The sequence below is a fragment of the Saccopteryx bilineata genome, chromosome 6, assembly GCF_036850765.1.
Source record: "Saccopteryx bilineata isolate mSacBil1 chromosome 6, mSacBil1_pri_phased_curated, whole genome shotgun sequence".
NCBI lineage: Eukaryota > Metazoa > Chordata > Mammalia > Chiroptera > Emballonuridae > Saccopteryx > Saccopteryx bilineata.
Genome location: NC_089495.1, coordinates 134,730,741 through 134,757,875, shown reverse-complemented (window position 1 = coordinate 134,757,875; position 27,135 = coordinate 134,730,741). Strand labels below are relative to the sequence as shown.

Below are 27,135 nucleotides of genomic sequence, written 5' to 3'. Positions count from 1 at the left end.
CAGATCTCTGTCTACACAGCTGGACCCAGGACAGACCAGCAGAAGTGGACAGCAGCGGTGGGAGCTGGAACCAGCAGGCTCAGGCCCTGGGCGATGTGCTCCCTCCTCGAGGTGCAGCCCCGGTCCATGGCACGGGTCTCCCCAGCTCAGCGGACTCGGAGGGGTGGCCTGGGCCACGCGTGTGGAGGAATGCTGTTGAGAGGGTGTTTTGTGTGGCGAGGGAACCTTGACCACATAAATCTGCCCTGATGGACCCCTTCTTTGGGGGGTTCCCACCGAGATTAGCCTGGGTCAGAGTGGGCCCAGGACCTTCTGCCATGCGCCCGGCAGCCCATACTCTGGGCTAGACCCTTCTCCGCCCCGGGGAAGACCCTGTACGCCCCCTCTGTGTCGCCATGCTCCTCACGGGCTGCTCCCCGGGGAAGACCCTGTACGTCCCCTCTGTGTCGCCATGCTCCTCACGGGCTGCTCCCCGGGGAAGACCCTGTACGCCCCCTCTGTGTCGCCATGCTCCTCACGGGCCGCTCCCCGGGTTCGGGGCTCCAGGGGACACAAATGAGCTGCTGACTTCTAGGCTGGCCACAGAGCTGGACGGTCCGAAGGCCTGAGGCGTGGCCATGCTGGACATAACTACGAACCCAAGGGTCCAGGCCTTGACAGCATGCGAGGTGTTTATGGATGGAAGTGAGGTCATTTAATTGGGACTTGGAAGGATGAGCTGGTTTTGATTTGTCGAGTGTGGGAGAGCCACTTTCCCCTGTGGGAACCGTATGGCCCAGCCAGAGACGCTGGGTAGGGGGTGCTCGGCCGGGCAGAGGTGGGGTGGCGAGGTCTGCAGGGGGGCCTTGGGGTGGGGGCAGTCCCTTGTGTACTGTGAAGAGCAGGTGTGAGCGTAAGCAGCTGGTGTGAGTGAGTGAGAACCGGGGAGCCCTGGGAGCAGAGTGTGCAGGGAAGGGGCGGCCCGGCCAGGAAGTGAGACACACGTTTGCTCTGCAGCAGGGCATCAGGGTTTCAACCTCTGCTTCTGAATAGGTTGGTGGGTAGACAGACAGGACTCCCCTTGAACACTGAAAGCGCATGTCAAGCTGGTGAGGGAATTTTTCTAGAGACATGTGTTACTATTCTTAACTAAATATCTCCTTTTTGGTTTTGCAACATTATTTTTCATTTTGTCCGTATTTAGCTAAAGATAAGAACACCTTCCAAAAATAACCGCAGTGTTGAATCTGAAAATTTAACATGTTAGTATCACTGAATGTTCCATCAAAGTCTTACCTTCCCCAGTTCTCCTGCATGTGTATGCATGTGTGTGTGTACCGTGTGTGTGTGCACATGTGTTTGCAGTCACGCCTGTGAGCACGTGCACCCGTGTGTGTGTGCACGCGCGCGCACAGAGCCGATAGCTGTTTTCAGGCAGAGTTCGTAGGGCTATAAAATCTGCTGGTCTGTCCATATTTTACTTCATTTATTATAAAAGATAGCAGGTCACGTGCCCTTTAGGCTTTCTCTCCCTTTCCGATCTGCGTGCGCTTCTCTGAGGATGCCAGTCTCCCCCTCTGTTCCGGCCGTGGGGTCCAGGGCAGAATCAGCTTTGTGGGCAGTGCCCTGCACCCCTGGCATCCCGGGCGACCCATAGCCTCAATTCTCTTTTTGGGGAAAATCTGATTGACAGGTTTTTGGGTTTTTTCCCTGAGGTGTCCCACCAGCCCCTGGGCACATAGCCCAGGTCACTGCTGGTCAGCCTGACTAGTTCGTCCAGTTCTTCTGAGCCTCGAGCCTCGAGCCTCGTGCAGGGTCCTCTCTACTGTGTACCAGCTAGCGTTCCCACACCTGCAAGGGGGTCACCTGGTTCTCAGCATTTGACCCACTGGGCACGTGAAGTGAGGTGAGGTGAGGTGAGATGAGTGCACCATCCACTGTATCTGCAGCAGGAATTCACAGAGACCCAGGGGCCTGGTGTGAGTCTGTTTGTGTGTAGAGCCATTGTCTTTGGTAATGTGGTCACCAGGGATGAAGAGCCACTAAAGCCAGTGGAATCTGATGGCCCCGGGCTGAGAGGCCTGGGAGCTGAGAACAAAGGGGCCAGAGAGGCAGCTGGTGTCAGCCTGGTGGGGGGGAGAGGGTGCAGGAACTCCCCGAAGGCTGGCACCCTGTGACTGTGACGCGGGAGGGAAACCTCGCATGGTCCTGCTTTCCAAGTTGAGGGAAGTGGCTGTGTTCAGATCAGGGAGGGCTGAGTCTGCTCTGACTTAGACCACGCAGCCAGAGGACTGTCAGGACCATGACCAAGGAAGGGCAGGGTTGTAGGGACATGGTGGCCAGAGGCCCTTTGATGGGCCAGGAGTCCCCAGGGCCCACTCAGGTGTGAGGCTGGCCCTCGGGTGTGTTTCCACAGCCTTGGTTCAGCGCCAGGGCTGTGTGGCCTCCGGGGGTTGGAGCTGGACCACAGACTGGACACCATCAGCAAATCGATTGGGCCCGTCGTGCTGCACAGAACCCTTGTGGGCCTGCGCCTGGCTGTCCCCGTGGAAGACACACTCACTCCCAGGGGCAGCAGCATCTAGTTTTTGTGACGGGGTAACCCAGCTTTAAGCACTAGCATCCGCTCCTGTCTCCCACACCTTGGGACCCGCCCGGGCACTTGCTGCTTCCGTTAGAACAAGGACAGCCTACGTGTTGTCTCCGACACACTTAGTGGGCAAAACGGGCTCCACGCGCCCATGCCATGGCCTCTGTGTCCTCCCTGTGTGTCCAGAGACCCGAGTGGGCCCTCTGAGCCCGTGTCCTCGGTCTAACCCTGTACTGTGGATCTTCCGGGGTGGGGATGGGGGTGACGGTTTGGGAGAAGCCTGTGGTTCACGCATCCAGCTTTCTTTTTAGCCTGGGAAGCAGGGAAAATGCTGATTTGGTTTTCTGAACAGCTGTGGAAGAAGTTCTGATTTTCCCCAGAGGAACACTGTGGCTGGACGAATGGCCGGTCCTGTTCACCTGGGAGGCGGAGGCGGCATCACGGGGACAAGGTCATGGCCTGGAAAACGGTGCCCCTGACACTTGCAGCCTGGACGCAGCTGGACCTCCCAGGACAGCGGGGAACACGCTCGGTGGCCCCCAGCACCCGGTGGCCTTGCTGTCTGCACCCTCACCCAGACCCTGGGCTGGGCTCAGCTGTGGCCAGCTGGTTTTATCTGGCCCACGAGCACTGCATTATACATTTTTAAATGGCTGAAAAACTCAGAAGAGAATTATTTCCTGGTGGCATGAGTTTTTGAATCGCACAGCCCTGTGCCAAAAGCAGAGTCTTGCTGGAGCCCAGCATGCCTGCTGACCCGGAGCAGAACAGAGGTGTCTGGCTGGCGACGGAAGGGAGTGGTTGCCATGGGGACCATGCGGCTGGCTGCACCCTGCCCTGCCCTGGCCGCGTTTGGCTCTGGTGGTAGTGTGGGGAGGGGTGTCGGTTCTCGCAGGCTTGGCAGATAGGGCCCCCACTCTGCATGGAGGGGCCGCAAAGCTCCCTGGTTTCACAGCACTTAAATTCAAGAGGGGGGACAACCACAGGTAGCGCTTGGTGAGCCGCCCCCCAGCACCCAGCTGCCTCTGTCCCCACGGCCTTCCTCTGGGATCTGAGATTCTGGGTGAAAGGGACACAGGCAGGGAACCCAGCCGGCCATGCAAATAGTCTGCATGTGACCCAGGGTGGCCTCTTGCTGGCCCTGGGCTCACAGGGGCACGGGATCCAGTCCTGGGTCCGCCCTCGCTCACCAGGTAGCCTGTCTGGTGGCTGTGTCCTCAGGACTCCTGAGAGTGCACGCAGCCCACCCACCCTGTCCCCTTCCTGCCTGAGTGCAGTGGGGCGCAGGGTCTGGGGCTGCTTTGCCGAACCTCCAGTCTGTCCCCTGGCCCGTAGCGTCACCTGAGGAGCGAGGCCCTGGGGGTCTGTGCTGCTGTGGCCCCTCCATCCCTGCTCAACAGTAAGACAGGTAAAGGAGCTTCCGCAGCAACGTGACGTTGCTGGGACACTCAGGAACATGTCCGCCATATTTCACAGTGTCCATTGAGGCCAGAAGTGGGAAACGAGCAAACCCAGGATGGGCCCCTCGCGGCAAAGGCTGGAGACCATGTGTCATCTCCTTCCTGGGTGGCGTGGCCACCGTGTACCACGTGGTGGTGGTGGTAGGGTGGACCACGCAGTTTGGACTCTGGTGGCTTCATCCGTGAAAGTGAAAGAGGTGAATAATTCATGGCTGAGGTTCATGTCCCAGGTTGCAGGGACATTCCGGAAGGAGGGCCTTGTGTGTTGTCCCTGCTGGCCAGGTCCTGTGTTCCCAAGCTCTCTGTGCAGAGATACCAGGGAGCCTGGACAGCTGAGCAGGGCTATGGGCGTTACCCGGTGGTGGGTGAGGCGCCATCACTGTCCCCTCCCCAGCTGTCCCATGTCCCCTGCACCTGTGTCCTGGCCGGGCCTCTGCTGAGATACCCGCTTCTTTCTGTGCTGACCCCACAGTTTTGTGTTGTTTTTTTTTTTAATTTGAGTGACTTGGGTAAGGAAGGTGCGTGTGTAGCTCTTCTACGTGTGGATAGCACAGTCCCACAGGTTAGCACAGCCCGGACGCAGACCAGGGTCCAGAGAGGCCCCTGGGGCCAAGGGGTGAGCACGGATGTTGGATGGGATTGTCTTGTCGCTGCCTCTGCTGGTTCCGCGCTGATGTTCTGCTGGCCCCGGGGAGGGGAGGGTGCGGCCCTCAGGGCCACCCAGCCTTGCCATCCGCTGTCCGCTCGCCCGTGTTGGTGTGCCGGTCCTTGTGAGAAATTGCCTGTCATCGCAGGAACGACCGCTCCGTTCCCCCTGAGCCCTCACGGGGCGCGGGGAGGGATGTTTGTGGAGCCAGCGAACCTTGTGCTGGCCAGGTTTTCTCCGCATGGGCCGCCCAGAGGCCACCTCGCGTCCTCGGGCGTCCCTCACTCCTCTCGTCTTCTCCGTCTTCTTTGTTTCCTTGTCCCCCTGATGCCTTGGACTTGCCCGTCTGCTGTGTTCTGTGTGCTCCTCAGGCTGCCTCATGCTTTGCGAAAGTGAGAAGTGGGAGGGGAACCCGAGAGGCAGAGGGGTGTGGCATCGTCGTGAGTGAACATTCTGGGAGTTCTGGCAGTGACGCGTCTTGTCAGCTCTACTCAGGTATTTTGAATTGAGTTGAATTGCATTTTAAAAATTAGCTGTGTCAGTACCAGGTTTGGGGGAGAGACCTGAACTCAAAGCAGTTTCTCTGGTTAAGTGTCACAGCGAGGGTCAGCGCTCCGCTGGTCCTTCCTGCCCCACCCGCCCCCTCCAGGCCGCACAGCATCCCGGTCATCCTCCAGCTCACCCCAGTGACTCGGGTAGGTTCCAGCTCTGCTAGCAGCTGTGTGCCCGTGCCGGGCCCCGCCCTGAGCTGCAGAGCTGCACATCGGCTGGGACCCGCGCTTGGAGGTCTGATGGGCACATTGGGCTTCTGTGCCCTGAGCCGAACCTTGACCCCCTCGATCTCCGTGAATGGCCCGAGCACCCGCCATTGTTGACCTGACGTCCCCCTGGGTCCGCCCTCTGGCTGAAGATGTCAGTCCACCTGCAAGGTCAGGGGCGTCCCATGAATCCCCTTCTTCTCCCGCGGCCTCTGTGCGGGTCACGGCTCAGTGACCGACCGCAGTCGCTGCTCGTTAGCTTTGTCCGTAAATGACTGATGTTGCCCACCATTGGCTGTGAGGAGTCGTCTGCTGCCACACAGAGCCCGGCTGGTGAGCGAGTATGCCGCATTCCTCCCATGCCGAGTCAGCGCCGTCTGTCCCTGACGCAGAGGCGCAGGGGCCGAATGTGCTCTCGCTGTCCGAAAGGCTGCATTCCTGAAATGTACATCACGTTATTCCGGCCAGATATTAAGGGAGAACCACATGGTCCGGTGTTAGATGTTGTGTTTTCAACTCTGTCACCACCACAGGTCTCTCATGCTGAGCACTTGGGTAGGAACTGGACAGGGCAGGTAGAGACGCAGCCCTCCCCGGGGCGGAGCGGGTGCTGGTGGTCGTCCCAGGACACATGTCATCAGTAGGGGAGTTGCATCTGCTACGATGCTCATTTTTATGTTTTGTTTTGTTTTTTGTATTTTTCTGAAGTGACAAGCAGGGAGGCAGAGAGTCAGACTCCCACATATGGCCGACTGGGATCCACCCGGCATGCCCACCAGGGGGGATGCTCTGCTCATCTGGGCATTTCTCCCTTGTGGCCACAGCTATTCTAGCGCCTGAGGCGGAGGCCATGGAGCCATCCTCAGCGCCTGGGCCAACTTTGCTCCAATGGAGCCTTGGCTGCAGGAGGGGAAGATAGAGAGAAAGGAGAAGAGGAAGGGTGGCAAAGCAGATGGGGCACTTCTCTTGTGTGCCCCAGCCAGGAATCAAACCCGGGACTTCCACACGCCGGCTGATGCTCTACCGCTGAGCCAACCAGCCAGGGCGCTGCTGGGCTTTTTAATGTCAAATAAACCCATGCAGGTTCTGTTTCTGGGACTGATGTGCAGAATCCGTGATTTACTGTTAAGAGCTGTGCTTGGCTCCCCTCCAGCCTGCCGGGTCCGGAGCAGCACAGGCGTTTGGAAGGACGTGAACGTCAGTGCCTCTGGAGGGAATGCACCCAGTGAGCTCCACTGGCAAGCAGCAGAGAGGCTTCTTGACGTGCTTCCTGCCGCAGCGTCTGGTTTACAGCCCAGGAAGCCCAGCTGTTGTACCCCGTCCAGTTCTCCTGATGGACAGCGGACAGAGGGTGGCCATAGGCAGGTTTCCCAGGCATTCTAGGTGCTGAGTTCTTCTCCTTTGCCAAGTGGAGGGATTCCTGCTCTCCCTTCCTACCCTTCCCTCCCTCCCGCCCTCCCTCTCTCCCTCTCTCTCTCTTCCTTCCTTCCTCTCTCTCCTCCTTTCCTCCCTCCTGCACCAGCCACCTTGGCACACCCTGTCTCCACCCCCACCCCACCCCACCCTCTGGTCACTTCTGTGGTTAAATAAAGTTGAAATGGACCATGATGTTCCCCGTGATCTTGCCCTAAAATGGTCCTTTCTAGGAGCCCTTGGGTGACTTCCTGTGCTGCACTGAGCCCTTCTAAGTAGACACTGCCTAAGCCAGAGATTGTCACCTCATCCCCACCTAATAAGCCCAGCGGATGGGTCCCTGCCATGCACTGAGCTTGCAGGTGGCGGTCCCCGTCGGTGTCTGCACCTGTGACTGACTGTCCAGTGCGTGGACCTTACCCTCTTCTCCGGTTCAGTCACTTCACGGTCACTCTCCTTTCCCTGCAGTATTTGCCCTGTTGTTACGTCCACACGGTGAGTCTTTCGTTTCAGCTACTGTTTTTCAATGCTAGAATCTCAATGTGGGTTTTTTTTTTATCATTTTAATTCTTCCGCTAAGATCCCCCTTTTGTGGAAAAGGAGCCCTCTGTGCCTGGTCTCCCTGGGCTGGCCAGATGTGGGGTCTTTTTCCAGCTGTCCGAGAGGAGAACCATCTGACTGTCAACAGGTAGTGAAATCTCCCCCATTCACCGGGACCAGTGCTGTCCAGGGGGGACGGAATGTGACTCCAATCAGAATTTTTAATTTTCCTGTCATTTCAATAAGAAATTATAAACAGGTTAATTTTACTGAGACTGTAACGCCTGTATGTTAAACGTATTCCTATACTAACACATAGTCAGGTGTGCAGGTTTATCAGTGACTGAGTGAATTGCATCTCACACGTGCGGTGTGGAGACCTGCCGCGCACCTGGATGGGGACTGGCCACCGCGGGCGCTCAGAGCCAGGCCTGGGGCTGCTGTCCGGGGCCCCTCCCGCTCCCCTTCCCTGCGGCTTGTGGGCATTGCCTTCAGGCCTGGGGTGGGTTTGGCGACCATGGGAGGTGGTTTGCAGCCTCTCCAGCCCCCCGGCTCAAGTTTGTTTTTCAGTGGCCAAGTTTCTTCACCCCTCCTTGGTCTGCTCTCTGGTTTCCACATTGTCCTTGCTGCTGTCCCCTCTGTCATTGGGGTTTTCCTGGGGGAGCGGGAGCTGCAGCTGTGGGTGACCACGGTCATGCCTCCCTCTGGACGGGAAGGTTGGGATAGTTTTTCTTTTGACTTAAAACAGCAGAAATGTATTCTGTTCTGGAGGCCAGAGTCCCACGTCCAGGCGCCAGGCTGCAGGGCCCCTACCCAGAGGGCCAGGAAGCCTTGAGACAAGTCCACCACCTCCAGCTGGACCCCCACTGTGCCCGTTCCCCGGGCGCCTCTGTCTCCATCACCGTCACTGTAAGATAGTGAGTCTTACATTGGGGACTGCAGTTCCTCCCACTTTGTTCATCTTCATAATTCTTTTAGGCGACTCTAATGTTTTACCTTTGGATTTCAGTTTGAGTGGGCGTTTATGCTGCTGACGGGGGGCGTTGGCTCTTCGGTGAGGACGACCTGCCCCCGAGCTGTGGTCTCAGCTCCGCTGTGGCTTCACCAGTCTCCGGGGGTTATCCAGTGTCCATGGGAATCCATCGTGGCTGGAAAGAATGCTCTGTGTGATTTGAATTCTTTTAAATGTGTTGGGATTTGTTTTATGACACGTCCGACCTGCTTCCATGCGGCCAGCACTCCAGAGACGCTGTCTCTGGTGTCGGCACGGGGTTCCTCTGTTCCATGCTGTGAACCCCAGGGTTGTTCCTCGAGGTGAGAGAGCTGCTTCCCATCACTTGGGTTTGTGCCCACGTCTCAGCTTTCCTTCCCTCGTGGGTTAGGGGCCTGGGGTCCACACGGCTCATCAGTGCTCTGATCCTCCGCACATCTCCACGTGGAGACCCGTCCAGTGTTTGACGGCCACATAAATTACATTCTCATTTGTTTAAAAACACACTTGTCTGTGCAGGGGAGGTGTGCCCCTGGGGGCCAGCACAGAAGCAAACTGGAAGGGTCATCACCTCGGATCAGACAATGCGCGGGGCACTGGGTGGGAAGAGAGGCGGCCACCCCCCTTCCTGAGACTTGGACCAGGAGGGAGGCAGACGTCCGAACGCGCATTTCACTGTGGACTCTGAAGCCAGACACAACAGGTTTCAGTGACTCAGACACACCCTTGAGAGAAGCCTCTTACTGCCTCAGATCAGAACCATGTCTCTAAATCATTTACGATTACTAAATGGGCTCAAAATAACCCCATTCTTGAAAAGATAGTGAACATTAAACGAACTCAGGAAGTGTCATATGAGAAATAGCCATTCGTGGTTAGGACCAGATGTTGCCCCCGGGTCTCGGATCAGCCTCCAGAGACAGTGACTTACAGAGAAGCATGGGGGCCCTCGTTCCTGGAGTCTGGGACGCCGAGGTCAGGGGTTGGCAAGGCTGGTCCCCTCCAAGGTCACAGGAGGACTCGGTTCCATCCTCCCCGGCTTCTGGTGGTCAGCCAGCCATTCCTGGTGTTCTTGGTTTGTTGGAGAATAACCCCATCCTCACCTGGCGTTCCCCCCCTGCCTGCATCTCCCAAGCTCCCATCTTTGTAAGACTCGAGTCACAGTGGATTCACGCCCACCCTGGTGATGTCATTCCAGGTCCATCAGCTCTGTCACGACTCCGTCTCCGAATAAGGTCACATTCTGAGGCACTGGGGTTAGGACTTCAATGTGAGAATTTGTGGGGTGAGACACAATTGAACCTGTAAATCATTCCTCTTGGACTGGGTTGGGTTGATGTATGAGTAAGGAACTTTAATTTTTTTAAGGCTTTTTGATAAAGTGAGTGGTCTTGGTTTTCAGAGACTTTCATACTTGTTAAATTTTTTATTTTAACTTGAGCTGGAGGGCACCACAGATTTCTCTGCGTGCCTTTGTCCCTGAGCGCGTGGCGCCAGCTCAGACCTGCTCGCTCAGCCCGAGGGAGGGACCCGCAGCGCCCATGTGCCTAGGCACCGCTGGGTCAGCTGGCGGCTCATGCTCTGCTGATGTGGCGTGTGCTCTGCTTCCATCCTGGGCAAGTTCAGGTCCTTTCTTTGTCCCCGAAGAACAGACAGCTGGTCTCACCATTCACATTTAGGCATACTGAGCAGCCCTGGTTAGAGGCGGTGGGGCGGAATCTGAGTCTCGGCCTCCTCCCCCCAGCTGTGAGCTGTGAGGTTCTGAGACCTCAGTCTGAACTTCCACGCTGAGGAGACTGTTTGCCCTGTTAGCTGGTAACACGGGACTCCGGCTCGTGAAATTCCTGGCATGAGCTCTGACGTGTTTGCCCATCGAGGCTGTGCTTGTTGTCTAGAGACTTTGGCATTGGGTTTCAGGTGGCTGGGCAGGGAAGTGGAGTAATTTTCATCCCCCCAGAATTACCGCTTCAACAATCTTCTGACACGTGACTGTGGGGCCCTGCCATGCAGGTAGCCTCCGCCAGGGCTGGTGCATCTGAGGAGTGAACTGCGCAGTTCTGATTTCTAAATGCGCCCTCACAGTTGAGAAAATGGAGATCGCCAAACGAACTGTGTGGCGCTGAGCACCGATGTCTCTGTGACATATTTCTTGTTCCCTCCCAGGGACCTTCGCTTTAACAGAATCAGGGAGATCCAGCCCGGCACGTTCAGGAGGCTGAGGAACTTGAATACGTTGTAAGTCCCAGCGCGCAGCAGGTGACCAGCAGGGAACAGCATGCCCCTGCAGTTTTGATACTGCTGGGGACAGGGCCGGCCTTGGTGATGCACATGGCGTGATCTCGTGTCCCCGCAGTGGCCACAGTCCTGGCTGAGATAGCAGGACACAGAGGGATGCACCGTTGTGTGTGTGTGTGTGGGGGGGCTCTTTCTACACTGTTGTCGAAGGCAATACAGGTTTGGGTGGGGGGACACGGACACGCATTTCTTTTTCTTTTCCTTAAATTTTTAAAGACTTTATTCATTTTTTAGAGAGGAGAGAGACATAGATATATAGAGAGTGAGGGGGGGGGGGGAGAGAGAGAGAGAGAGAGAGAGAGAGAGAGAGAAAATGGGGGGAAGAGCAGGAAGCATCAACTCCCATATGTGCCTTGACCAGGCAAGTCTGGAGTTTCAAATCGGCGACCTCAGTGTTCCAGGTCGACGTTTTATCCCCTGTGCCACCACAGGCCAGGCAGACACTCATTTCTTGAGAAAACTTGGAATCAATGACGGTTCAGCCCCTTTCATGAAAGTGCTGGGTTTTTGCGTGTTAATTTAGCATTTAGCGCACATCTGTAGCTGAACCGTCTCTGTTTTCTGGGGCTGTAGGAGTGTTTTCTCGTAACCAAGCCCATGTGCTGTTGTGTTTCTGATTCTGACTAAACTTTTCTTTCCCAGGCTTCTCAACAACAATCAGATCAAGAGCATCCCCAGTGGGGCATTTGAAGACCTGGAGAATTTAAAATACCTGTAAGTTTAATCATCATTTCTTCACTCCAAAGCTTATGTTGTTTATGTTTGGGCTATTTAATAATTGAGCTAAATGCTGCCTTGTTTATGAATGATTATAAATCTGTCCATTTTAAAGAGGTTTCCTTTTCAGAAGGTGAGTCACATTTTGGCTGTTTTTTTGTTGTTGTTTTTTTAAATGAGTTGTCCTAAGTATAAAGTGCCATTATTTTTTTGTTTGTTTAGCTACTAACTCTATAAAGTCGGGTGAATAAAATTCTAAGATGTAAGCCTCTGAAAACCATTCTAGATGGAACACTGTTGGGGTGGGGGTGGCCACTACGCTCAGTGGCCAGTATGGGCAGCAGCTGACACGTTTGGTCAAATAGGAGCTCCCAGCACAGTTCTGACTTGTCTTCCCAGCGTGGGTGAAACCCTCTGGAATGTCCGCTACTTCTGTTCTTGTTACCCCACGTTCCTCTGGGCGATCCCCTCTTCTTGTTGTGATGTAGTTCTATTTTACCTTACTTTTAAAAATAGTTTGTGATTAATTATCAGCATTGAAAACATCCGCTTGTTGAAGTGAGTTTGGCATTTAGGAAATGACCGTGTAGGGAGGTGCTGTTTTCCTGCCTTCGCGCACTTACTGAAAAACTGGAGCAGAAAGAACATCACTGCTGGCGTGCTCCCGGTCTGGGCAGGTTAGGAGTATCTGTCACGTGCTTGGGGCAAGACAAGTCTTACTTTTAGGACTTAAATAGCTTTTTGAATAGAGCCTTTTTATTTTATATTTTATTTATTGATCTGAGAGAGGGGGAAGGAGGGTGATGGGAGAAGCTGGAAGCATCAACTCATAGTAGTTGCTTCCCACAGGTGCCTTGACCCGGCAAGCCTGGGGTTTCGAACCAATGACCTCAGTGTTCCAGGTCAATGCTCTATCCACTGTGCCACCACAGGTCACACAGAATAGAGCCATTTTAATGAGGGATTTATAGTAGTGATTTGGGGGGGGGTGAGGGAGGGGGAATTTATGTTATATGTGAACATATGTTGATTTTTAAAACAAAGTCATATTGTCAGAGTTGGTGTATTTTAGAGTCAGTTTGATTTTAGCTGTCAGTGGTTGCTAACTACAGAGCTAGCTTTATAGCTCTACTTACTGGAATATATTTTCCCAAATGAAGGTGTTTGAAAGTGTTGTGTGTAGATATTTTCTTCACCCTTTTTGGCACAGTGTGTTAATATATAATTCTGTGTGAACAACACTAAGTCTTATTACCCATTTTTAAAGTGAGGGGCAGGCCTCCTGTTTATTTTTTTAGTTTCATTCGTTTGCTCCATTGCTGCCTTCTCTTGATTGTATGTGCTGTGCGGTTCCAGCTCCAGGAGAGTGCTCGGTCCAGTTCCGCCAGCGTCCCAGCGGGTGGCAGCTTGTTTTCCTTTTGTGTTCAATTCCGTTGGAATTACTTAAGTGCAGCCTATTATTTAGGTTGCAAATATATTTAATGCTAAGGAGTTTAGGATACATTGTGTTTGTTTGTGAGAGAGAGAGACAGGCAGGAGAGGAGAGAGATGAGAAGCATCAACTCCTAGTTGCAGCACCTTAGTTGTTCACTAATTGTTTTCTCATATGTGCTTTGACGGGGGCTGTGGGTTCCAATTGAGCCAGTGACCAAGCTCAACCAGTGACCATGGGGTCATGTCTTGATCCCATGTTCAAGTCAGCAACCCCACGCTCAAGCTAGAGACCTTAGGATTTCAAACCTGGGTCCTCAGCATCCTAGGCTGACACTATCTACTGCGCCAACACCTGGGATACTTTGTTTTTCACTTAGGGCAATCTGTTTTCAATGATACTTTTAAAACTTTGTCCACTGGTAGCTTGCTCCCAGGCACTGTACCTAACACGCCTGTGACGGCAGTGCTGATGGGAGCCCTGGGCAGTGGAGGTGGGTGGAGCGGGGTCCGTGAAGGGAGGGCATGGACTGTGATGAGCAGGGGTGGGCAGTGATCAGAAGGGGTCCTGGGGACCCTGTTATCTCTCTGTTCCCGAGTCCTGGCTTTCTTCTCCAAGCCCCTCGGCCCACAGGGGCAGTGCCTTTGGTAAACTCTGACGTAGGGGGCATGTGAGGGTGTAATTTCAATATGTGAAAAGTCTCCTGAAATGTATTGATTATTCCAGCCTGCTGAGGTCACTCCATGGCAGAGTCCACTTTTAGCAGCTGAGTGTTCCCTGTCTGCTGGAATCCCAGTTACTTTGAGGGAGAGGTGGACCCTTCCCCTGAGTTAGTAGTTCATCGTAATGAAGTCCACTCTTGAGACGGTAGAACACTGTTTATGACTTGTTATTAGAAGATGGTCTGTATCCAGTTGTTCTTACGAACACGGTTACATTCCAGTGTCTTTGTTGACATGCGTTTGTACATGTTAGTTTGGTCTCATCATTTTGTACACTCTTTCAAAAGATTCCTTTACTCTCACTTTTTAAAAGTGCGTGCAGACTGGTGGTCGTAGAGACGTTCTGCTTGGTTAAGAAATGGCACAAACGCCCCCATCTGTGAGCCGTAACACACACCTGCACCAGCGTTTCCATGTGCCGGGCCGTCTTCTCCGCTTTGTGTGCAGTGATTTAATTGCAGTGGTTCTGTAAGGTGACGCCATCCTCTCTGCTTTATGTGGAGGACGCCGAGGCGGGAAGGGCACTCTCTTGTTCAGGACCTCACGTCACTCTCTTGTTCAGGACCTCACGTCACTCTCTTGTTCAGGACCTCACGTCACCCTCTTGTTCAGGACCTCACGTCACCCTCTTGTTCAGGACCTCACGTCACTCTTGTTCAGGACCTCACGTCACTCTCTTGTTCAGGACCTCACGGCGAGTTAGCGCAGCCAGGAGTCACGCCGCATAGCCGGGCTGAGGAGCTGTGCCCGGCCATGGCCTCGGGCTCAGGGATGTCACTTGGTGGGGCGGTCCCGGCTGGTTTGTGCACAGGCTGACAGTTCCGCATGAGGTCACCTCAGCAAATGCGCCCAGAACAGGGGTGAGAACCACTCTGGTGGATTGTTAACAGTTAAAGACAGCAGGGCAGGTCCGTGATTCAGGACCCTGTACCCACGTTATTAATTAAAATACACTAAAGACACATTGTCCTTCTGAAAGTGAGGTCTGTGGTGTTACAAGGTCAGGGGGAAGTTGTTTCTTAGCTAGATAAGGTCACCAAGGGGCTGACTTGAAGAGACACTCTTGTCTGAGGTCAGAGTGCAGCACAGAGTGGGTCTAAGCTGTCCCCTGTCTGCAGGGCACTGGGGAGGCGCCCAGGGCGGACGTCCAAGTACAGGACTCGTGGACTCTCCAGGACACTCTGGGGTCCCTCAGGTCTGTGCTGAGACCAAGTCCTGCCGAGACAGGATGACAGGTCCACCACGCGGGTCGTCCACCAGGACTCACCCGCTTAGGCTGAGAAGGGCCAAGTAGAGACCCTGAGTCATGTGAAGACATATAGCCACCACCATGGATTCTAAACGAGCCAATGGCCAGGTGCCACGGAACATCAGGGACACTGAAATGTGACTTTCACATAATTTTTACGAGTCTTGAACTATTATTCTTCATTTGAAACTTACAACCATTTAAAAACAGAAAAGGTGTTTTTAGCTTGGAGGCCATTTCAACAGTGGCAGCTAGCGCCTCCCCTGCCAGGCCCCTGCTGCTGTGCCCCGGGAGCACGGTGCTGGGCCGTGCATCCTTCCGACGTGGCTAGGCTTGTGCTCAACTCCCCAGGTTACTTCCAGATATTTTATTTTATATTCAAGATTTCATTTATTGACTTTAGAGAGAGGAGAGAGAAAAAAACGGGTAGGAGCAGGAAGCATTGATTCATACTTGCTTCTTGTATGTGTCTTGACCAAGTAAGCCGGTGGTTTCGAACCAGTGACTTCAGCATTCCAGGTCAGCACTTTATCCACTGCGCCACCACAGATCAGGCTATTTCTGGATATTTTAAAATGTATCAGTTATAAAATCTTTCTTTCTTTTTTCTTCTTTTCCAAGTGAGAGGAGGGGAAATAGAGAGACAAACACTCTCATGCACCCTGACTGGCAACCCCTATCTGGGGCCCATGCTCTGCCCACTTGGGGCCATGCTTGCAACAGAGCTATTTTTAGTGCTTGAGGCAGACTTCATGGAGCCATTCTCGGTGTGGGGGGCCGATGCGCTCGAATTAGTTGAGCAATGGATGTGGAAGAGGGATGGGGAGAGAGAGAGAGAAAGGAGAAGGGGAGGGATGAAGAAGCAGATGGGCACTTCTCCTGTGTGTCCTGACCGGGAATTGAACCTGGGACTTCTACACCCTGGGCTGACGTCTACCACTGAGCCAGCTGGCCAGGTCCTAAAATCTTTCAATCAATGCATATTACCAGTTAGCAGGGAAATGGTTTTGTTTTCTTCAGGGTTTTAAGCAAATGAGTTGTCTAGGCTGGCCACTTGTGATTTTCCTGAAGACACAACAGATGTGGTTGGACACCTGTCCTCATGACTCACTGCGATTTTCCTCTGGAAACGGGGAGGGGCGTGTACGAGGCTCTGTGGTCACCAGGTCCCCTCTGTATCCCAGGATGACCCTGAGCATGACGCCCCCGTGCCGAGGGACTGTCCGCCCCCAGGCGGCTCTAACCCCCTGTTTCTTGTTTCAGCTATCTGTACAAGAATGAGATCCAGTCGATTGACAGGCAAGCGTTTCAGGGACTGTCCTCTCTAGAACAACTGTAAGTGGCCGCATGTGTGCTTTGCTCCCTCGGTCTCGCTTGCCCCCCGCCCCCCCCCCGCCTGAACACGGACTGTTTGCTGTTTGCATGATGCATGCTGTACTTGTGGGGTGTGTCGGGAGTACATGCGTGCCAGCGACCATCCACACTGCCCAGTGTGTCAGTGTGGTAGTCCGTCCAACTCTGTCTGTCCGTGGTAGACACTTCCTGGTCTCTGCTGTTCCCCAGGCCCTGTACCTGCACCAGCGACACAGGACAGTAGCCCAGTTGACCCTGTGTCCCATGGTGCCCCTGACATAAAGGACAGATAGACTTGCAAACCAAATGGAGCAAGTAAAGCTTCGTTGGGGACGCGTACAGGAGCTATTGTCCCTGTCCTGTTGGGACCTGCTGTCTCCATGCATGACGTTGTCATGGAGAAGCTGCACGTGGCTCATGTGCCTCTGGTTAGTGTAAGGTGCTGTTTCTTTGGTGGCAGAGGAAGTCCTTCTGTGCTGTGAGGTCGGCATGTTCGTTTTTAAGTAGAATTTCTGGTAAAAGGAGTTTTTCTGGTTGGTTTGCTTGGCCAGTAACCTTTCAGTCAGCGAGCAGAAGCCGTTCCAAGGCTCTTTGAGTCGTCAGTTTTACTCTAAGGAACATGAAAGGCAGTTGTCTGTCAGCTGTTGCTGCACCAGCCCCTTTGCCACAGCCTCCTGGTGTCTATGTGCCAGTGGTTGGGCCCAGAGAGGCCTGTATGCTGAGCTAGGTCAGCTCCTCCCGGAACCACACGGCACTCATGTTTACCCCGGAAGCATTCTTGCACTTGCGTGACAGCTGCTTTCCCGAGCCGGTATGCACAGTGGGTCTGCCTGCAGGTTGTCTGCAGGAGCTTGTGTGGTCTGTGCTCACAGGGGAAGCTGAGTTCAGGTCCTTGCTGAAACATAAATACCAGAAAGCATCCAGATGAAGGGAGGGTTTGCGAAGGAACCAGTTCTTGTGTCCCACGAGCTCTTGGTGGCTCGGAGACAGCGAGGTGCTTGGAGCAGAGACGACTGAGAACTTGGGCTGCTTGTCCCCCGATGGGGGGAGCCGGTCTAGTGACTTGTAGGGAAGAAGGAAGCAGGGCATCTGAAGCCTGAGCAGGATTTTGCAACATGTCCAGGAGGTGGAGCCTCGGAGCCCAGAGTCGTGTGGTCGGGTCTGTGCTGCGGAGGTTTCAGCGCCATTGGTGTCACCGCCAAGTCCCAGCGATGATGTCACAGGACCTGTCCCCACTCTCAGGCTCAGAGAGGCCCTCTGCAGGGGGACGCGGGCATCCCTCCCAGTGCTCGAGTCACATGCCACCCTGCCGTATTCCAAGGGCTGCATGTCTGGGTGGGGCTTCAAGCCAGGTCTGCTCTGACACCACCCCGTCCTGTGGAGCCCCCTTGAAGGTGCACTCGCCTTGTCAGAGTGGGTGGAAGGGTCGAGCCCCTGGAGCTGGGGCGGGGGCGGGGGTGGAAGAGACAGTGTGAGCCCCAGGCCTCGGGGCTCTGCAGAGCCTCAGGAAATGTGGGTCAGAGTTGGGGGCTCCCTTGCTGTCCGTGGCCCGGCTGTGACGTTCTCAGCATGCTCAGAGCAGGACCAGGGTACCGCCAGCTGGCCTTCCACCCGGCCAGACTGAGTGGGGCCCTCATGGCGGGACTGCAGAGTCCTCCCCTTTCCCCCTCGATTGGCTTCACCCAGGACTGTTGTCCCCCCTGCCCAGCTGGCCCCACATCCCCCTAAGTGCCACCACTGAGCATGTCTGTTCCATGTGCCTGTGCCCCCAGCTTCCCTGTCCTGGGAGCTGCTCCATGGTGGTCATGGGAGATTCCTGTTTGATTCCAGCTCCTTCAGGCGTCGTCCTGTGATAGGGGTCGGGCGGGGGGATTGCAGAAGGTGGGCAGTGGCCTGGTTCTGGGCCCCGGGGGGCCTCAGGGCTGCAGGTCCCCAGCTGTGGCCCATCTTCACCCTCCTTCTCAGAGACTTGGAGTCACCCACGTGTGGGGTGGTCTCGGTGAACTGGACCGGGGGAGACCGGGCACCCACAGGCCACGGGCGTGGGCAGTTGACGTTGGTGACCTTGCAGTTACAGTGATCTGGAGGAGTTCGTGTGTCTGATGGGGGAGGGTGAGTTTTAGGAAGGTTTTCCTCTGTGCTCCTGACACAGACCTGGGACGGTCTTGCTGTGACTGTCACCGCTGTCGGTCCCCTACGTCTCCTGAAGAACCTGACATTTAAAACCTGTCCTTGGTGGGGGAGAGGGTACATGAGCCGAAGGTGCGTGGTTGAGACCCCCTCTCACTGTGTGGATGGGGGGGCTCCTGGCAGAAGTGCCAGGATGGAGACTCTAAGTGTTCTACTTCAAGGGAAAACCCCACCAGTTTTCACAGCGAGCAAAGTGGCATTTAGAAAGACGAGGAGGCAGCAGCACCTAAACACTAAGGCGTATACACTCGGTTGGCCCGTGTCATCAAAGGACACTGGAGGGAACGTGTCCCCTCCCTGAGTGACTCCACGTGGCTTCTGTAGCCGATGGTTCACTCAATGTCAGGTGGACGTTGATCCCTCCTGAGTCCATATCTGAGCGAGAAGGTTCGAAGGAAGATGTTCTGTACCTGTGTACATGCTATAAGTAGGAGTGTGCTGACCTTTTTCCTAGAAAAGCCCAGATATTCCAAAGGGAATGAGTGGACTGAGCACTCACCCCCAACCCCACCACCTGCGACGGTAACTCCTGGTAGGTCTGACCGGCAGGGTCCTTGTCCACTCGGTCCTACAGCGTCTGGGCCTAGTTCTCAGGTGTGTTGAGTTTTTCTGTGTGGTGGCTTTGTTGTTTTTCTCACAGCGTAGAAAATTCAGTTTCCTCAAGTTATTTATTGATGTACGAATTTGAAATGACTTTAGGAAAAAAAAAACTCTTTTAAGTAGAACATCTATGCCGGTAAAAAGTAATTCAACTTATTTAAATTGTTTCCTTCTTTTCTCTGTTTAACTTCTCCAGATACCTGCACTTCAATCAGATAGAAACCCTGGACCCCGAGTCCTTTCAGCATCTGCCGAAGCTGGAGAGACTGTAAGTCCTGCTCCGTCCCTGACCCCCAGCCTGCCCAGGCCGGTGGCTGGTGGCCGGCTGCGGCTCTGCCTGTCCACTGTGACCAAGTTGAGGTCCTTGTCTGTTAAAACACCTGAAAACAGTGTTGGTATAATAATATCTGTGCTTCTCATTTAGAAGTTCAAAGGTGGGGCTTATAATTTTTTCTTTATTTGAGAATGGCAATAAAATAAGAAAAAACACTTCTTTTTTTGAAACAGTTCTTTTTTTCTTTTTTAAATTGATTTTAGAGTGAGGGGAAGAGAGATGAGAGAGAGAAATACTGATATTTTGTCCCACGTATTCATGTACTCATTGGTTGATCTCGTATGTGCTCTGACCGGGGATTGAACCCACAACCTTAGTGTATCAGGATAGCACTCTAACCAACTGAGCTAGCCAGCCAAGGCTGCTGCAGTTTTTTTCTTTTAACATCATATTTATTCATCTGCTTGTGATCTTATCTACACGTCTAAGATGTGTTTATAAAAGTTACTTCTTGTATTGTCTCTTTCAACAGATTTTTACACAATAACCGAATTACGCATTTGGTCCCAGGGACGTTTAATCACTTGGAATCCATGAAAAGACTGTGAGTGTGAAACGTTGTGTTGTCCACCCATCTGTCCTTCCTTCCTTCCTCCCTCTCGTTCTCTCTCTCTGTTTCTTTCTTTCTTTCTCTCTCGGTGAGAGGAGGGGAAGCAGAGAGACAGACGCCTGCATGGGCCCATCTGGGATCCCCCAGCAAGCCCATCTAGGGCAGATGCTTGAATCAGCTGAGCTGTCCTCAGCGCCGGGGCCACACTCAAACCTATCGAGCCACTGGCTGTGAGTGGAAGAGAGGGAGAAGGAGGAGGAGAGAAAGCATAGGGCCACTTCTCCTGTGTGCCCTGATTGGGGATTGAACCCAGGATGTGATTACACCAGGCTGACGCTCTACCGCTGAGTACCAGCCAGGGCCTCGTGCTGTCTTTCCTAAGCTCCATGACCAGCCCTCCTTCCTGGGTGCGGTGAGGTGTGTGTCACAGCCTGAGTATAGACCAGGAGACAGGCCACCAGGGAGGGTGAGTCCACCCCTCAGCGGGCACATGGAGCGGAGGTGGTCCCAGGCCAGGCGTATGGCCGCCGGTATTTATTTAATAGATGAACAGACATTTTAAACATCCGTCTTAAATTCTTCAAGTTGGTTTTAATTGCAACTTGCTTGTTTCACTTGTGGGAAAAAAGTCAGTCCATGAGTGATTGCTGCACCATGACCCATGACCAGGATTCCAGCTGTCCGCGTCCATAAGCACTTGAAAGATACCCAGGTTTACCCGTGTTTCAAGGCCTCTGAAATAATTTTCCTCCTACTCAGTAATTCCTGACACTGGAATCAAGGAACTGCCACGGTACTGATGGGGAAGTTGACGTTTGGGCTGAAGACCCCATGTCCAGTGGTCAGATCTCGCTGAGTGTGTATGCAGCAGCCTGCACGCACGGTCGATGAGACACAGACTTGCGTCACAATCTGTGACTTGTCTTTTTTTTTCCTGTAGTAAGAAGCAGGGAGGCAGACAGACTCCCACATGCACCTGACTGGGATCTACCTGGCATACCCACTAGGGGGCGATGCTCTGCTCATCTGGGCCGTTGCTCCATTGCAACTGGAGCCATTCTAGTGCCTGATGCAGAGGCCATGGAGTCATCCTCAGTGTCTGGGCCAACCTTGCTCCAATGGAGCCTTGGCTGCAAGAGGGGAAGGACAGGGGGGAGATGGAAAAGCAGATGGGTGCTTCTCCTGTGTGCCTTGACCGGGTATCGAACCTAGGACTTCCACACACCAGGCCAACGCTCTACTGCTGAGCTAACCGGCCAGGGCCTGTGACTGTCTGTTTTAGAGTATAGAAATCACCAGCCAGACCCCACCTCCCGTTCTAGGGGGACGTGTGGGGAGCACTGCACACTTGACAGGTAAAGGGACAGCAGCAGAGAACTAGCCAGGGGACCAGGCTGCTGCGGGCGGGCAGGCGGATATCCGGGTCTGGGATGCCCTGACGCTCGTCTCCTGTCCCAGCCCCCTCTCCAGACCCTCCTTCCCACCCCGCTCGGTCTATGAAAACCTAGGTCGTGAGGCCTCAGAGAATTGCCTGTTCTCAGCCCAGGCACCAGAGGGGAGCGCAGGCTTGGTGGGCTTCTGTCCCTTGTCCCTCGCCCAGGGAGGCTGGCTGGGGACATGTCAGTAGCCTCACCTGTCTGGTTCCCCACGCTGCCCCATGTTCTGTCCTGCACGCGAGGTCCTGTCACTTGGGGGGGGGGGAGACTGTCAGACCAGAGGGACTCGGGTGCATGCCCCGGGCACGTTTGTGCCCTGGGTTTCTCAGCCTCACCCAAGAGGTCAGGGCACAGTGGGCGGTGTCCTGTCTGCACTGAGCCCAGGAGATCCCACCATGAGTGGCCATCAGATAAGGGACGGTTCAGGTGGGCGATCCGTTCTGCCCCCCCCAAGTCTGTGACCTGGAGAAAGGCAGGGGGCAGGTGTGATGTCATAGGCCTTGGTCTCCCTGGGGGGCCCTGGGCCTGCAGTGTGGACTGAAAGTGAGGTGAGATCAACCCTGCGTTCCCCGCACCTTAGCTCTGGGCCCTTGAGCTCCTCTGTGAAGGGAGGCCCGAGCAACTGTGTGATGAGGCCACACCTGCTCTGTAGCCAGCAGCCATTGTCACAGCTGTGGCAGCCCTGCCCCCTGTAGCAGCAGCGTCCCACCTGGGTGCTTTTTTGCATGGACAGTGGTCCTTCCCGGGCGGACGGGACACCCTGCCTGAGTCCCACTGCGGGGACGGCATATCCAGTGTCATTGCACCCTCCACGTGGCCTCTGTCTGTGAGACTGGACTGTGTCGTGGGCCACAGTCTGCAGAGGGGTTATTTGGGGCAGTCCAGGATGGAGGGAGATGACGTGGTGACAGTGCCCACGGCACAGGAGGGCAGTGATGGTGACCGTCTGGCGTGTCCCCGGCTCCTCCTCGCAGGCGACTGGACTCCAACGCGCTTCACTGCGACTGTGACATCCTGTGGCTCGCGGAACTGCTGAAAGCCTACGCCAGGTCGGGGAACGCGCAGGCGGCCGCCACCTGCGAGCACCCGAGACGCATCCAGGGGCGGTCGGTGGCCACCATCACCCCGGAGGAGCTGGACTGCGGTGAGTGAGCCACGCCGGCCACGTCCAGGGTGCCACCCGGCACCCACCGCACCCTCTCCCCCACCCCTGGCCGAGCCCCCAGATCGGGTCTTGGCGGGACACCGCGAGAAGACTCCCAGGCAAGCCCCCTGGTCATGTCTGTAAGAAGCTCACTACTTGTGAGTGAACTTGGGTTTTATTTTGAGGTTCCCTCCAAAAAAAAAAAAATAGCAAAACAAAACTCTGTTACCACTGACCACTGCACATAAGGGCTGCGCTGCCCACTGGGCAGTCCCGGCGGTGCTGGGCGGTGGCCTCACAAGGACGAGGCTTAGGCTCATCTGCCTCAGTGCTCCTGCTGGCTCTGCGTGCAGATGCCTTACCGATCCCCACGGGAAAGGAAAAAAGTGTCAGATGGCCGGGCCAAGTGTTCCTCGTAAATCCCCACAGAATTCAGCCTTTTCTTTTTATTTTAGCCCCCCCCTTTTTCTCTCTCTCTCTCTCTCTCTCTTTTTTTTTTTTTTTGCTAAAACAAAATTTTTAATTATTTTTCCAAGGCATCATGATTAGTCTTTACATATAAAAGACACACGGTGAAAACTTAAGAACCAGTACCGATACCGGACCCCGGCCCTGCACTGAGAACCAGTGATGAGGGCTGGTGGCTGAGGAGACGGGGGACATGCATCCCAAAGGCCGTCTTACCATCGCGGGCGGGCGGGGGTTCTACCAGGCGTGGGTGAGGAAGGACAGAGCAGACATGGTGGGCAGGGGTGGATGTCCTCTGTGTGCCAAGACCAGCAGAGTCTGTTCTGACAAAGCCCTCGAAACCAGTCCAGCGGTGGCCCGGTGTGTGTCACCTTGGTCTTACGTCATCCTGGTTCTGTGGTTGAAGGTCAACAAATCTCCTGGAGATGGAATGCCTGCAGGTCGGCGTCTGCGTCTTTTGAAGTTAGCGTCTAGAATTCTTACGCAGACAGGCTGTGTATCTACAAGTTATGTGTCGGTCAGTCAGCGCTGACAGAAACGACGTTAAAACAATGGTGGGGTGGTGACATGCCGGTCTGTAATAACCCCGCCCTTGCCACACGTACCCCACAGGCCATCCTCTCGCTGGCTCTGCCTGCCCGGGATGGCTTTATGTGTTTGGGGGTAACTTTAGTCAAAAAGACATTTTCTGTTCTATTCTTCCCCGGAAACTACAGTGTGTCCATAAAGTCATGGTGCACTTTTGACCGGTCACAGGAAAGCAATAAAAGACGATAGAAATGTGAAATCTGCACCAAATAAAAGGAAAACTCTCCCAGTTTCATACCTATTCAGTCAGTGCAGTTCAAAGTGGGCTCACGCACAGATTTTTTAGGGCTCCTTAGGTAGCTATCCCGTATACCTCTACAGACTCGTCACTGACTGATGGCCTACCAGAATGGTGTTTCTCCACCAAACTGCTGGTTTCCTTCAACTGCTTATCCTGCCGAGTAATGTTATTCCTATGTGGTGGCGCTTCGTTATAAACGCACCGATATTCACGTTGCACTTTGGTCACGGATTCTAATTTAGCGAACCACAGAAAACACTGAACTTTTCTCTGTACCGTCCACATCTCCACTGGCATGGCCGTGGGCTGCTTCACTGTATACACGGTGTTATGTCATCATCTGCGCATGCGCACATGCTGCCACATCATCCTACAGAAACTGGGAGGATTTTCCTTTTGGTGCATATTTCACATTTCTATCGTCTTTTGTTGCTTTCCTGTGACCGGTCAAAAGTGCACCGTAACTTGACGGACATACTATAATACTTATGTGTTTGCAGTCCGCACGGGGGTCCGGCTCCTGGAAGGATACGATCACTGAAGTCTGGGCTCCCCTGAGACCGTCTCGGTTGGGGAGTGGCCGTCTCTGATGTGGGGCAGAAGTCCGTCTGCCGTGTTTGTGGGGCTGTTTGTGTTTGAGATGCAGCTGGAACGTCTGTGCTTTGCTCCTGATGTGAAGGGTTTGGTCCGGGTCCTCGCTCTCTCCACCATGAATGACCCAAGTTCTCCGTTTCCTTGTTGTCACAGAAAGGCCCCGGATCACGTCCGAGCCCCAGGACGCCGACGTCACCTCGGGGAACACCGTGTTCTTCACCTGCAGAGCTGAGGGCAACCCCAAACCCGAGATCATCTGGCTGCGAAACAAGTAAGCTGGGTGTGGGGCAGGACGCCATGGGTGGAGGGAGCTCCTAAGCTGCAGGCGCTGGCCGCTCACCTCATGCACCACCCTGCAGACCCCACTGGCCCTCTCTTCCTCTTCCTCTTCCTCTTCCTAGGGGAAACACAGAGAACACTTCCTGTCGAGCAGGAAGTGCCACGGTGTGGCAGGCTGAGTCACATTTCCCAGGTCAGCTTTTGTCCTGGAGTGGCGCCTGTCACCCCTGCCTGGGGTCAGAAACTGGGGGAACCTGGTTCTCTACCTGCCCACTTTCTCTGGCTGGAGGCTGGCGGGTGAGGTCACTGCCCTGGATAGTGGGGACCAGGCCTCCCTAGGTCAGGGTCCTGCTGCTGGGGGTGGAGACTCTGGGACAGTCTGCTACATGGACACACGGGTGCCAGGTTCCTGGGTGCATCTGGTTTCTCTCCTGAGACTAGGGTCTCCCTCGCTGTGCAGTCTCTGTGGGGAGCAGAGGCGTGGGTTGAGGGTAGGGGCGGTCTGAGGGCTTCAGGGCCCAGGTCAGCCCACGAGGGTTGTGTGAACCAAGCCCCTGGATGGAGATCCCCTGTGGGGCTACTCACTCAGGAACAGAACCGGCTGTGACCTTGGGCTCAGCATCTCCACTTCAAGCTTATGGGCCGTGTTTAGTCATGACTCATCCATGAGGCTTCCGTGGAGACAGGGCCCAGACACAAATGACACCCCCCTGACAGGAGTCAGGCCAAAGAGGGGGGCTCCTGAGTGTGCAGTGTTTGCAGAAAGGTGGACAGGTGGCGGCAAGCTAGCCCCCAGTCCCTCGTGTGCAGGGTAGACAGATGGCTCCGGTTGCAGGGACATGGGGCATGTCTGGGCCGGGGTTTTCCGTCACAGCCAAGCTGATTCCAGACTTGGCGTGCTGCTGTGTGGGGTGGATGTCAAGTAGCCTCAGGTCTGGTTTCTGGGCTCACTGGGATGTTGATGAAATTTTAAATTCCAGAGTGAATAGTGCGGCAACTCTCAGGCAGAGAAGAATCCATTTGGCTCAAGCCCTGCATGTCGACACTTTTCAACTACTGAATTGATTCTAAGAATTATAAATAAAATTGCAGAGCCAGTCATGGTCAAATGGGGCCCAAGCACCAGGCCTGACGTCTGGTGCAGTCTATATCCCCAACCTGTTGGAATTTCTGTGGATCTGTGGTCCTACCTCCCCCACATTTATGGGAGGGAGCTGGGCTGCATCAGTAAAGAGTCTCGTTTGTGAGGCCTGAAGTGACCACTGCATCTGTCCAGACCCCCCGGTGAAGGACGGGGTTCGCTTCGGGGGCTTGTGGCAGGTGGAGGGTGAAGAAGGGCAGGGCAGGCTGCTCAGTCAGCAAGCACTCGAGGTCTCTGAGAGGGGACCGTGGTGGTGCTCCCCGACAGCGGTGGCTTTGTCCTGTCCCATTAGTCTGAGTTATCTTTTGCTTTCGGTAACGTGAATGTTTCTGCCCCATTTTCTTGAATGAATTTGCCAGAAACAAATAAGTTTTTTTTTAAAAAAATAATTGTTTCCCACTGTATTCTTTTTTTTTTTTTTTTGTCCCTTGGGAACAAAGACCACTCTAAAACTTGTAAATCTTTATAGGTTGCACATTGTAAATAATAAACAGATATTGGAGCTCATTAGCAATGGAATGACGTGGGCACTTTTCCCAGAAATACCAGTCAAGTCGGGGCTGTTTGGAAAGAAAGGTTCCTGGGGAGGCAGGCCCTGCCCCTCAGCCTCCTGAGGCATGCTTGGGCCTTCTCGAGGCTGGCGCCCGCGCCGGGACCAGACCTGCCGCTGGGATGAGGCATGTCCTCCGCTGTGAGGAGTTGGAGCATGAGCGTGGGGCTCCTGCCTTTGCAGTAACGAGCTGAGCATGAAGACGGATTCCCGCTTGAACCTGCTGGACGACGGGACCCTGATGATCCAGAACACGCAGGAGACAGACCAGGGCATCTACCAGTGCATGGCCAAGAACGTGGCCGGTGAGGTGAAGACCCAGGAGGTGACCCTCAGGTACTTTGGGTCTCCAGGTACGTGGCGAGGGCTGCACAGGATGTTTTCCCCCCCAAGTGGGCGCCCACTGCCCCAGAGCAGGGCCACCAAGGGGCCTCTGGGACGCAGTCACAGGGCCCACATTAGCCCCTAATCCAGGACGAACACTCGGTGGACAGTCGAGCAGGCAGTGCTGTCAGGGGCCATCCGGTGGGCACTGGGAGAGACGTCACCCGGCCTGCCTCATCACACTGGTCCGAGCCTCCTGTTTGGCTGGGGTAGGGGAGGGCGCCCTTGTGCTACGAGCTTTGATTATTGGAAAAGAAGCCAAAATCGGGATTTTTATGTAGAACTCCCATATTTAAAACATTGGTCCCTGATTTAATCCTTTGAGTAGTAGAACATTCACATACGTCCTCGTGCCTCCTGACCATCCAGAGTACGATCGATTTATTTTAAAGATGTATAAGGTGCCTGACCTGTGGTGGCGCAGTGGATAAAGCGTCGACCTGGAAATGCTGAGGTCGCCGGTTCGAAACCCTGGGCTTGCCTGGTCAAGG

The 27,135-nt window shown here is 54.5% G+C and overlaps 1 protein-coding gene across 1 annotated transcript in view; it reads left to right on the top strand.

The window, feature by feature from the left end:
* PXDN (peroxidasin) overlaps positions 1 to 27,135 on the top strand; it is a 67,697-nt gene that overhangs the window by 14,067 nt on the left and 26,495 nt on the right. The window contains exons 2-9 of the mRNA XM_066237382.1: positions 10,541 to 10,612; positions 11,315 to 11,386; positions 16,056 to 16,127; positions 19,132 to 19,203; positions 19,742 to 19,813; positions 22,230 to 22,399; positions 24,444 to 24,561; positions 26,444 to 26,613. Of these exons, the coding sequence (XP_066093479.1) occupies positions 10,541 to 10,612; positions 11,315 to 11,386; positions 16,056 to 16,127; positions 19,132 to 19,203; positions 19,742 to 19,813; positions 22,230 to 22,399; positions 24,444 to 24,561; positions 26,444 to 26,613 (818 nt within the window). The remainder of the gene's footprint in view (positions 1 to 10,540; positions 10,613 to 11,314; positions 11,387 to 16,055; positions 16,128 to 19,131; positions 19,204 to 19,741; positions 19,814 to 22,229; positions 22,400 to 24,443; positions 24,562 to 26,443; positions 26,614 to 27,135) is intronic.